This window comes from Phyllobates terribilis, unplaced genomic scaffold (genome assembly GCF_046119375.1).
Source record: "Phyllobates terribilis strain yellow unplaced genomic scaffold, ASM4611937v1 Scaffold_143__1_contigs__length_4665640, whole genome shotgun sequence".
Taxonomy (NCBI): domain Eukaryota; kingdom Metazoa; phylum Chordata; class Amphibia; order Anura; family Dendrobatidae; genus Phyllobates; species Phyllobates terribilis.
The window spans coordinates 3,376,598-3,389,939 of record NW_027362903.1 but is presented as its reverse complement, the minus strand read 5'-3'; the positions used below and the strand labels follow the sequence as shown (position 1 = coordinate 3,389,939).

General features: G+C 48.1%; 1 protein-coding gene across 2 annotated transcripts in view; it reads right to left on the bottom strand.

The window, feature by feature from the left end:
- Positions 1-13,342, bottom strand: part of FBLN2 (fibulin 2) — a 194,078-nt gene that overhangs the window by 4,737 nt on the left and 175,999 nt on the right. The window contains exons 6-12 of one of the 2 annotated variants that reach the window (XM_073664262.1): positions 13,066-13,200; positions 12,378-12,521; positions 11,827-11,955; positions 11,618-11,743; positions 11,224-11,340; positions 10,124-10,252; positions 9,640-9,763 (exon numbers count right to left, since the gene is read on the bottom strand). In XM_073664262.1, coding sequence (XP_073520363.1) covers positions 9,640-9,763; positions 10,124-10,252; positions 11,224-11,340; positions 11,618-11,743; positions 11,827-11,955; positions 12,378-12,521; positions 13,066-13,200 — 904 coding nt within the window. The remainder of the gene's footprint in view (positions 1-9,639; positions 9,764-10,123; positions 10,253-11,223; positions 11,341-11,617; positions 11,744-11,826; positions 11,956-12,377; positions 12,522-13,065; positions 13,201-13,342) is intronic. The other variant, XM_073664263.1, reaches the window with a different exon arrangement.

Here is a 13,342-nt window from a genome sequence, read left to right as displayed (position 1 = left end):
GGGGGAGCACTCTGTATACAGAGATATATGATAAGATCCTGTCTGCAGCCACCATTAGGGGGAGCTCCCTGTATACAGAGATACATGATAAGATTCTGTCTGCAGCCACCACTAGGGGGAGCTCCCTGTATACAGAGATACATGATAAGATTCTGTCTGCAGCCACCATTAGGGGGAGCTCCCTGTATACAGAGATACATGATAAGATTCTGTCTGCAGCCACCACTAGAGGGAGCTCCCTGTATACAGAGATACATGATACGATTCTGTCTACAGCCACCACTAGGGGGAGCTCACTGTATACAGATACATGATAAGATTCTGTCTACAGCCACCACTAGAGGGAGCTCCCTGTATACAGAGATACATGATAAGATTATGTCTGTAGTCACCACTAGGGGGAGCTCACTGTATACAGAGATACATGATAAGATTCTGTCTGCAGCCACCACTAGGGGGAGCTCCCTGTATACAGAGATACATGATAAGATTCTGTCTGCAGCCACCACTAGGGGGAGCTCCCTGTATACAGAGATACATGATAAGATTCTGTCTGCAGCCACCATTAGGGGGAGCTCCCTGTATACAGAGATACATGATAAGATTCTGTCTGCAGCCACCACTAGGGGGAGCTCCCTGTATACAGAGATACATGATAAAATTCTGTCTGCAGCCACCATTAGGGGGAGCTCCCTGTATACAGAGATACATGATAAGATTCTGTCTGCAGCCACCACTAGGGGGAGCTCCCTGTATACAGAGATACATGATAAAATTCTGTCTGCAGCCACCATTAGGGGGAGCTCCCTGTATACAGAGATACATGATAAGATCCTGTCTGCAGCCACCACTAGGGGGAGCTCCCTGTATACAGAGATACACGATAAGATTCTGTCTACAGCCACCACTATAGGGAGCTCCCTGTATACAGAGATACATGATAAGATTCTGTCTGCAGCCACCACTAGGGGGAGCTCTCTGTATACAGAGATACATGATAAGATTCTGTCTACAGCCACCACTAGGGGGAGCTCCCTGTATACAGAGATACATGATGAGATCCTGTCTGCAGCCACCACTAGGGGGAGCTCCATGTATACAGAGATACATGATAAGATTCTGTCTGCAGCCACCACTAGGGGGAGCTCCTTGTATACAGAGATATATGATAAGATCCTGTCTGCAGTCACCACTAGGAGGAGCTCCCTGTATACAGAGATACATGATAAGATTCTGTCTGCAGCCACCACTAGGGGGAGCTCCCTGTATACAGAGATACATGATGAGATTCTGTCTGCAGCCACCACTAGGGGGAGCTCCTTGTATACAGAGATATATGATAAGATCCTGTCTGCAGTCACCACTAGGAGGAGCTCCCTGTATACAGAGATACATGATAAGATCCTGTCTGCAGTCACCACTAGGGGGAGCTCTCTATATACAGAGATACATGATAAGATTCTGTCTGCAGTCACCACTAGGGGGAGCTCCCTGTATACTGAGATACATGATAAGATCCTGTCTGCAGCCACCACTAGGGGGAGCTCCCTGTATACAGAGATACATGATAAGATCCTGTCTGCAGCCACCACTAGGGGGAGCTCCCTGTATACAGAGATACATGATAAGATCCTGTGTGTGGCCACCACTAGGGGGAGCTCCCTGTATACACAGATACATAATAAGATCCTGTCTGCAGCCACCACTAGGGGGAGCTCCCTGTATACAGAGATACATGATAAGATCCTGTCTGCAGCCACCATTAGGGGAAGCTCCCTGTATACAGAGATACATGATAGATCATATCTGCAGCCACCACTAGGGGGAGCTCCCTGTATACAGAGATACATGATAAGATTATGTCTGCAACCACCATTAGGGGGAGCTCCCTGTTTACAGAGATACATGATAAGATTCTGTCTGCAGCCACCACTAGGGGGAGCTCCCTGTATACAGAGATACATGATAAGATTCTGTCTGCAGCCACCACTAGGGGGAGCTCCCTGTATACAGAGATACATGATAAGATTCTGTCTGCAGCCACCATTAGGGGGAGCTCCCTGTATACAGAGATACATGATAAGATTCTGTCTGCAGCCACAACTAGAGGGAGCTCCCTGTATACAGAGATACATGATACGATTCTGTCTGCAGCCACCACTAGGGGGAGCTCACTGTATACAGATACATGATAAGATTCTGTCTGCAGCCACCACTAGGGGGAGCTCCCTGTATACAGAGATAGATGATAAGATTCTGTCTGCAGCCACCACTAGGGGGAATTCCCTGTATACAGAGATACATGATAAGATTCTGTCTGCAGCCACTATTAGGGGGAGCTCCCTGTACACAGAGATACATGATAAGATTCTGTCTGCAGCCACCACTAGGGGGAGCTCCCTGTATACAGAGATACATGATAAGATTCTGTCTGCAGCCACCTCTAGGGGAGCTGCCTGTATACAGAGATACATGATAAGATTCTGTCTGCAGCCACCACTAGGGGGAGCTCCCTGTATACAGAGATACATGATAAGATCCTGTCTGCAGCCACCACTAGGGGGAGCTCCCTGTATACAGAGATACATGATAAGATTCTGTCTGCAGCCACCACTAGGGGGAGCTCCCTGTATACAGAGATACATGATAAGATCCTGTCTGCAGCCACCTCTAGGGGGAGCTCCCTGTATACAGAGATACATAATAAGATTCTGTCTGCAGCCACCACTAGGGGGAGCTCCCTGTATACAGAGATACATGATAAGATCCTGTTTGCAGCCACCTCTAGGGGGAGCTCCCTGTATACAGAGATACATGATAAGATTCTGTCGGCAGCCACCACTAGAGGGAGCTCCCTGTATACAGAGATACATGATAAGATTCTGTCTGCAGCCACCACTAGGGGGAGCTCCCTGTATACAGAGATACATGATGAGATTCTGTCTGCAGCCACCACTAGGGGGAGCTCCCTGTATACAGAGATACATGGTAAGATCCTGTCTGCAGTCACCTCTAGGGGGAGCTCCCTGTATACAGAGATACATGATAAGATCCTGTCTGCAGTCACCACTAGGGGGAGCTCCCTGTATACAGAGATACATGATAAGATTCTGTCTGCAGCCACCACTAGGGGGAGCTCCCTGTATAAAGAGATACATGGTAAGATTCTGTCTGCAGCCACCAATAGGGGGAGCTCCCTGTATACAGAGATACATGATAAGATCCTGTTTGCAGCCACCTCTAGGGGGAGCTCCCTGTATACAGAGATACATGATAAGATTCTGTCGGCAGCCACCACTAGGGGGAGCTCCCTGTATACAGAGATACATGATAAGATTCTGTCTGCACCCACCAATAGGGGGAGCTCCCTGTATACAGAGATACATGATGAGATTCTGTCTGCAGCCACCACTAGGGGGAGCTCCTTGTATACAGAGATATATGATAAGATCCTGTCTGCAGTCATCACTAGGAGGAGCTCCCTGTATACAGAGATACATGATAAGATTCTGTCTGCAGCCACCACTAGGGGGAGCTCCCTGTATACAGAGATACATGATGAGATTCTGTCTGCAGCCACCACTAGGGGGAGCTCTCTGTATACAGAGATACATGATAAGATTCTGTCTGCAGCCACCACTAGGGGGAGCTCCCTGTATAGAGAGATACATGATGAGATTCTGTCTGCAGCCACCACTAGGGGGAGCTCCCTGTATACAGAGATACATGGTAAGATCCTGTCTGCAGTCACCTCTAGGGGGAGCTCCCTATATACAGAGATACATGATAAGATCCTGTCTGCAGTCACCACTAGGGGGAGCTCCCTGTATACAGAGATACATGATAAGATTCTGTCTGCAGCCACCACTAGGGGGAGCTCCCTGTATAAAGAGATACATGGTAAGATTCTGTCTGCAGCCACCAATAGGGGGAGCTCCCTGTATACAGAGATAGATGATAAGATTCTGTCTGCAGCCACCACTAGGGGGAATTCCCTGTATACAAAGATACATGATAAGATTCTGTCTGCAGCCACTATTAGGGGGAGCTCCCTGTACACAGAGATACATGATAAGATTCTGTCTGCAGCCACCACTAGGGGGAGCTCCCTGTATACAGAGATACATGATAAGATTCTGTCTGCAGCCACCTCTAGGGGAGCTGCCTGTATACAGAGATACATGATAAGATTCTGTCTGCAGCCACCACTAGGGGGAGCTCCCTGTATACAGAGATACATGATAAGATCCTGTCTGCAGCCACCACTAGGGGGAGCTCCCTGTATACAGAGATACATGATAAGATTCTGTCTGCAGCCACCACTAGGGGGAGCTCCCTGTATACAGAGATACATGATAAGATCCTGTCTGCAGCCACCTCTAGGGGGAGCTCCCTGTATACAGAGATACATAATAAGATTCTGTCTGCAGCCACCACTAGGGGGAGCTCCCTGTATACAGAGATACATGATAAGATCCTGTTTGCAGCCACCTCTAGGGGGAGCTCCCTGTATACAGAGATACATGATAAGATTCTGTCGGCAGCCACCACTAGGGGGAGCTCCCTGTATACAGAGATACATGATAAGATTCTGTCTGCAGCCACCACTAGGGGGAGCTCCCTGTATACAGAGATACATGATGAGATTCTGTCTGCAGCCACCACTAGGGGGAGCTCCCTGTATACAGAGATACATGGTAAGATCCTGTCTGCAGTCACCTCTAGGGGGAGCTCCCTATATACAGAGATACATGATAAGATCCTGTCTGCAGTCACCACTAGGGGGAGCTCCCTGTATACAGAGATACATGATAAGATTCTGTCTGCAGCCACCACTAGGGGGAGCTCCCTGTATAAAGAGATACATGGTAAGATTCTGTCTGCAGCCACCAATAGGGGGAGCTCCCTGTATACAGAGATAGATGATAAGATTCTGTCTGCAGCCACCACTAGGGGGAATTCCCTGTATACAGAGATACATGATAAGATTCTGTCTGCAGCCACTATTAGGGGGAGCTCCCTGTACACAGAGATACATGATAAGATTCTGTCTGCAGCCACCACTAGGGGGAGCTCCCTGTATACAGAGATACATGATAAGATTCTGTCTGCAGCCACCACTAGGGGGAGCTCCCTGTATACAGAGATACATGATAAGATCCTGTCTGCAGCCACCTCTAGGGGGAGCTCCCTGTATACAGAGATACATAATAAGATTCTGTCTGCAGCCACCACTAGGGGGAGCTCCCTGTATACAGAGATACATGATAAGATCCTGTTTGCAGCCACCTCTAGGGGGAGCTCCCTGTATACAGAGATACATGATAAGATTCTGTCGGCAGCCACCACTAGGGGGAGCTCCCTGTATACAGAGATACATGATAAGATTCTGTCTGCAGCCACCACTAGGGGGAGCTCCCTGTATACAGAGACACATGATAAGATTCTGTCTGCAGCCACAGCTAGTGGGAGCTCCCTGTATACAGAGATACATGATAAGATCCTGTCTGCAGTCACCACTAGGAGGAGCTCCCTGTATACAGAGATACATGATAAGATTCTGTCTGCAGCCACCACTAGGGGGAGCTCCCTGTATACAGAGATACATGATGAGATTCTGTCTGCAGCCACCACTAGGGGGAGCTCCTTGTATACAGAGATATATGATAAGATCCTGTCTGCAGTCACCACTAGGAGGAGCTCCCTGTATACAGAGATACATGATAAGATCCTGTCTGCAGTCACCACTAGGGGGAGCTCTCTATATACAGAGATACATGATAAGATTCTGTCTGCAGTCACCACTAGGGGGAGCTCCCTGTATACTGAGATACATGGTAAGATCCTGTCTGCAGTCACCACTAGGGGGAATTCCCTGTATACAGAGATACATGATAAGATTCTGTCTGCAGCCACCACTAGGGGGAGCTCCCTGTATACAGAGATACATGATAAGATTCTGTCTGCAGCCACCTCTAGGGGAGCTCCCTGTATACAGAGATACATGATAAGATTCTGTCTGCAGCCACCACTAGGGGGAGCTCCCTGTATACAGAGATACATGATAAGATTCTGTCTGCAGCCACCACTAGGGGGGGCTCCCTGTATACAGAGATACATGATAAGATTCTGTCTGCAGCCACCACTAGGGGGAGCTCCCTGTATACAGAGATACATGATAAGATTCTGTCTGCAGTCACCACTAGGGGGAGCTCCCTGTATACAGAGATAAATGATAAGATCCTGTCTGCAGCCACCTCTAGGGGGAGCTCCCTGTATACAGAGATAAATGATAAGATTCTGTCTGCAGCCACCACTAGGGGGAGCTCCCTGTATACAGAGATACATGATAAGATTCTGTCTGCAGTCACCACTAGGGGGAGCTCCCTGTATACAGAGATACATGATAAGATCCTGTCTGCAGCCACCTCTAGGGGGAGCTCCCTGTATACAGAGATAAATGATAAGATTCTGTCTGCAGCCACCACTAGGGGGAGCTCCCTGTATACAGAGATAAATGATAAGATTCTGTCTGCAGCCACCACTAGGGGGAGCTCCCTGTATACAGAGATACATGATAAGATCCTGTCTGCAGTCACCACTAGGGGGAGCTCCCTGTATACAGAGATACATGATAAGATCCTGTCTGCAGTCACCACTAGGGGGAGCTCTCTATATACAGAGATACATGATAAGATTCTGTCTGCAGTCACCACTAGGGGGAGCTCCCTGTATACTGAGATACATGGTAAGATCCTGTCTGCAGTCACCACTAGGGGGAATTCCCTGTATACAGAGATACATGATAAGATCCTGTCTGCAGTCACCACTAGGGGGAGCTCTCTATATACAGAGATACATGATAAGATTCTGTCTGCAGCCACCACTAGGGGGAGCTCCCTGTATACAGAGATACCTGATAAGATTCTGTCTGCAGCCACCACTAGGGGGAGCTCCCTGTATACAGAGATACATGATAAGATTCTGTCTGCAGCCACCACTAGGGGGAGCTCCCTGTATACATAGATACATGATAAGATCCTGTCTGCAGTCACCACTAGGAGGAGCTCCCTGTATACAGAGATACATGATAAGATCCTGTCTGCAGTCACCACTAGGGGGAGCTCTCTATATACAGAGATACATGATAAGATTCTGTCTGCAGTCACCACTAGGGGGAGCTCCCTGTATACTGAGATACAGGATAATATTCTGTCTGCAGCCACCTCTAGGGGAGCTCCCTGTGTACAGAGATACATGATAAGATTCTGTCTGCAGCCACCACTAGGGGGAGCTCCCTGTATACAGAGATACATGATAAGATTCTGTCTGCAGCCACCACTAGGGGGAGCTCCCTGTATACAGAGATACATGATAAGATTCTGTCTGCAGCCACCTCTAGGGGAGCTCCCTGTATACAGAGATACATGATAAGATTCTGTCTGCAGCCACCACTAGGGGGAGCTCCCTGTATACAGAGACACATGATAAGATTCTGTCTGCAGCCACCTCTAGGGGAGCTCCCTGTATACAGAGATACATGATAAGATTCTGTCTGCAGCCACCACTAGGAGGAGCTCCCTGTATACAGAGATACATGATAAGATTCTGTCTGCAGCCACCACTAGGTGGAGCTCCCTGTATACAGAGATACATGATAAGATTCTGTCTGCAGCCACCTCTAGGGGAGCTCCCTGTATACAGAGATACATGATAAGATTCTGTCTGCAGCCACCACTAGGGGGAGCTCCCTGTATACAGAGATACATGATAAGATTCTGTCTGCAGCCACCACTAGGGGGAGCTCCCTGTATACAGAGATACATGATAAGATTCTGTCTGCAGCCACCACTAGGGGGAGCTCCCTGTATACAGAGATACATGATAAGATCCTGTCTGCAGCCACCTCTAGGGGGAGCTCCCTGTATACAGAGATAAATGATAAGATTCTGTCTGCAGCCACCTCTAGGGGGAGCTCCCTGTATACAGAGATAAATGATAAGATTCTGTCTGCAGCCACCACTAGGGGGAGCTCCCTGTATACAGAGATACATGATAAGATCCTGTTTGCAGCCACCTCTAGGGGGAGCTCCCTGTATACAGAGATACATGATAAGATCCTGTCTGCAGTCACCACTAGGAGGAGCTCCCTGTATACAGAGATACATGATGAGATTCTGTCTGCAGCCACCACTAGGGGGAGCTCCCTGTATACAGAGATACATGATGAGATTCTGTCTGCAGCCACCACTAGGGGGAGCTCCTTGTATACAGAGATATATGATAAGATCCTGTCTGCAGTCACCACTAGGAGGAGCTCCCTGTATACAGAGATACATGATAAGATTCTGTCTGCAGCCACCACTAGGGGGAGCTCCCTGTATACAGAGATACATGATGAGATTCTGTCTGCAGCCACCACTAGGGGGAGCTCCTTGTATACAGAGATATATGATAAGATCCTGTCTGCAGTCACCACTAGGAGGAGCTCCCTGTATACAGAGATACATGATAAGATTCTGTCTGCAGCCACCACTAGGGGGAGCTCCCTGTATACAGAGATACATGATGAGATTCTGTCTGCAGCCACCACTAGGGGGAGCTCCTTGTATACAGAGATATATGATAAGATCCTGTCTGCAGTCACCACTAGGAGGAGCTCCCTGTATACAGAGATACATGATAAGATCCTGTCTGCAGTCACCACCAGGGGGAGCTCTCTATATACAGAGATACATGATAAGATTCTGTCTGCAGTCACCACTAGGGGGAGCTCCCTGTATACTGAGATACATGGTAAGATCCTGTCTGCAGTCACCACTAGGGGGAGCTCCCTGTATACAGAGATACATGATAAGATCCTGTCTGCAGTCACCACTAGGGGGAGCTCCCTGTATACAGAGATACATGATAAGATCCTGTCTGCAGCCACCACTAGGGGGAGCTCCCTGTATACAGAGATACATGATAAGATCCTGTCTGCAGCCACCACTAGGGGGAGCTCCCTGTATACAGAGATACATGATAAGATCCTGTCTGCAGCCACCACTAGAGGGAGCTCCCTGTATACAGAGATATATGATAAGATCCTGTCTGCAGTCACCACTAGGGGGAGCTCCCTGTATACAGAGATACATGATAAGATCCTGTCTGCAGTCACCACTAGGGGGAGCTCCCTGTATACTGAGATACATGGTAAGATCCTGTCTGCAGCCACCACTAGAGGGAGCTCCCTGTATACAGAGATATATGATAAGATCCTGTCTGCAGTCACCACTAGGGGGAGCTCCCTGTATACTGAGATACATGGTAAGATTCTGTCTGCAGTCACCACTAGGGGGAGCTCCCTGTATACTGAGATACATGGTAAGATCCTGTCTGCAGTCACCACTAGGGGGAGCTCCCTGTATACAGAGATACATGGTAAGATCCTGTCTGCAGTCACCACTAGGGGGAGCTCCCTGTATACAGAGATACATGATAAGATCCTGTCTGCAGCCACCACTAGGGGGAGCTCCCTGTATACAGAAATATATGATAACATTCTGTCTGAAGTCACAACTGATGAAAAGTCATGAGCTTATTTCCTACTTTATATGTCACTAACATGTAAATAAGTTTTCAGTCTATAGAACTTACATGCTGGAGACTCTCCGATAATTTTCAGGACAGTGAAAGGACAAGCACTTGTGACTTCCTTGGATGTTGTAACATTCCTCTGATGTTGAGCAGTTGTGGGTCCCGATTTCACACTCATCAATGTCTGACGGAGAAAAAGAAGTTTAACATCAATGTAACTTTGTAGTTTAAACAGATTAATGCAAATGTTACTCTAAGCGCTAAAAAGCTATTTACAGGCAGAATAATCGACTTAATGTGCATTACAAAACTAAACTGAAGCTCAGGGCGAAATGTTGCAAGAAAGTAGATTTTTCTGCACTACATTGCATTATCCAGTAGATGGAGCTGCAGTCTCTATAATTCTTATTGGGAGTTTTGTGACAGGCATGGGGTGCGGCTGTGAGGATAAATTCTTCTGTCTGTGTGTTTGCCATTAGTGGATGCTATGTATAGGATATGTGAATGTCAGGACCACTGAAAATGTAATTCTGTTACTTTTTACCTTTGCACGTTAGCCCATTGGCTGCCATCGTGTACCCATGCTCTGGGCACGCACACTGGTAGCTTCCTGGGGTGTTGACACAGGCAAAAGTGCACAGAGAGCCGATACTCTGTCGACATTCATCAATATCTGGAATAGAAAGGAATCATTGGTTATTGTGCTTTACCACACAGTGCACCAAAAATAGCACCACACAGTGCACCAATAATGGCACCATACAGTGCACCACACAGTGCACCAAAAATAGCACCACACAGTGCACCAATAATGGCACCATACAGTGCACCACACAGTGCACCAAAAATAGCACCACACAGTGCACCAATAATGGCACCATACAGTGCACCACACAGTGCACCAAAAATAGCACCACACAGTGCACCAAAAACAGCACCGTACAGTGCACCACACAGTGCACCAAAAATAGCACCACACAGTGCACCAAAAATAGCACCACACAGTGCACAAAAAAATAGCACCACACAGTGCACCAATAATGGCACCATACAGTGCACCACACAGTGCACCAAAAATAGCACCACACAGTGCACCAATAATGGCACCATACAGTGCACCACACAGTGCACCAAAAGTAGCACCACACAGTGCACCAATAATGGCACCATACAGTGCACCACACAGTGCACCAAAAATAGCACCACACAGTGCACCAATAACAGCACCGTACAGTGCACCACACAGTGCACCAAAAATAGCACCACACAGTGCACCAAGAATGGCACCATACAGTGCACCACAAAGTGCTCCAATAACAGTACTGTACAGTGCACCAAAAATAGCACCACACAGTGCACCAATAATGGCACCATACAGTGCACCACACAGTGCACCAAAAATAGCACCACACAGTGCACCACACAGTGCACCAATAATGGCACCATACAGTGCACCACACAGTGCACGACACAGTGCTCCAATAACAGTACTGTACAGTGCACAAAAAATAGCACCACACAGTGCACCAAAAATAGCACCACACAGTGCACCAAAAACGGCACCATACATTGCACCACACAGTGCACCAAAAATAGCATCACACAATGCACCAATACCAGTACTGTGTCTGAAGTCGGTGTTACCTTGGCAGGTGGTGCCGTCGTCTCCCAGCTTGTAGCCCTCCTTGCAGTAACACTGGTAGGAGCCGTAGATGTTGGTGCACTCCTGGTTGCACGGGTTCTGCTCACACTCATTTACATCTGCATAAAACAATCACAGGTCACTTATCTGCTGCTCAATCCTCCTGAACAATCTGCACAAATCTGAAGATTCTGAAATGAGAGCCAAAGCGCGCTGCATCAGCGGTGCTGGGTGTAAGGACTGTTCTCGTCTCTATGGATCCCCCACAGATCTCAGCCGCAGGAGCAATGCTGGCTATAGTCAGTTCAGCCTGAGCTTTTGGTTCATGAACAGAATGACAGTACCAAAGTGTATACTGACACACAGGGAGGACCGTGAATTGCAGTGAATATTTACCTTCACAATGTTTCCCATCCTGCCCCAGACGGAAGCCGGCGAAGCAGGAGCAGCGGTAAGAGCCCACCGTATTCTCACAGGTGTGGTGACACATTCTCCCTGGATACACCCAGCACTCATTGACGTCTGAAAAGATCGGACAGGAGATGCTGCAGCCGCACGTACTGGAGTTTATATGAGATTATAATAATATTCTGCATATTACGTACCAAGACATCTCCTCCTGAACGTGTCGAAGCGATACCCGGCCTTACAGTCACAGCGATACGACCCAGGGAGGTTGTAACAGGCCTGTTCATCCGAGCAGTTGTGTGCCCCCCCGGTACATTCATCAATGTCTGCAACAAAGGGACATAATGTGACATCCAAATATACCAGGTACCAACAACAGTACTCAGGGGGCGACATCTGATCAGCTCAGACCCTGGCGGACACAGACAGAGGAGACCCCTGTGCAAGAGCGATATATGGGCCCTGTGCTGCCCAATAGCTCCTCATAGTTCACAACTCCATCCCTTCTGGAGGTGAATGCGGCCCCCTGACCTATTGGGCCCTGTTCGGCTGCACAGGCTACACCAATGATATGTCCGCCCCTGAGCTGAGAGAGACAGGACCCCCACAAGCTCTTCAGTGGGGGCTTCATGTCCTGTCACTCTTCAAAGGATTGAAGGGAAGGAGCCAACACTCAGGTTCTGCACTGGGGCCCAGGACTAGAGTACAGTACTATATCCAGATCCTGGCATACATGGACCCTCCTCACCAATGCACATGGTCCCATTCTGGTTGGCCTTGTACCCTCGGTTGCAGTTTAGGTGTTTCCGCTGGCACACGTATGATCCCAGGGTGTTAATACAGGTGAATCCGTGTTTGCAGGCGGCCGGGCTGGACGAGCATTCGTCAATATCTGAAGGAATAGGAAAGTCAGTCCAGGATTCATAAGACCCCAGTGACCGCTCTGGCCAGGGTCATACACAGAGGAGGGGCACGGAGCAAAGTCCAACTGGGGACCCACTTTTTCTAGTGTTTTCTCAAACCCCTGTCCCAATTATTGACTGCTGGCCCCTGGAGTCCAGGACAGGGAATCGTCTTCAGTGATACATTGTAACAAAATATTATACATTATTATTTACACTGATACATTGTGACAACCATCAGCTGTGATCGCAGAGCTAGATCTATATTGGTCTCCAACATCTGAGTGTGAGCAACGAATATCTCCCCCCGACAGCGAGCAGAGATCTTTAGGGTCTATTCCCATGATGAGTTTAAAACGCTGCGTATTTTCCAAAAACTGCACGTAACCAATTTTACTTCATGGGTGCAGAAAATCTGCAATATCCAAAACTGACCGAAAGCTCACGGTGGGCACGGAGCCCCTATTGCGCAGTTCATCACCATGAAGCTTTGTTCTGATAACTTTTTTTTTTTTTAACCCTTCACAGTCTCACCTTGACATACTCCATCTTCTAGCGTGAACCCGCTCTCGCACGTCACCTCCGCGACGCACACAAACGACCCCGCCGTGTTCACGCAGCGCTCGCCTTCGCCGCAGGTGTGCGTATTCAGGGTGCACTCATCGATATCTGAACGTGACGATGGAAAGATTGGGGGGATTTACATGGAATAAATGGCGCTATAATAATAAATAATAATAATAATAATAATAATTTAGATACAATCTGATTGTTATTACACGCAGCATTTGTGACATTTTGTGAGTGCTAC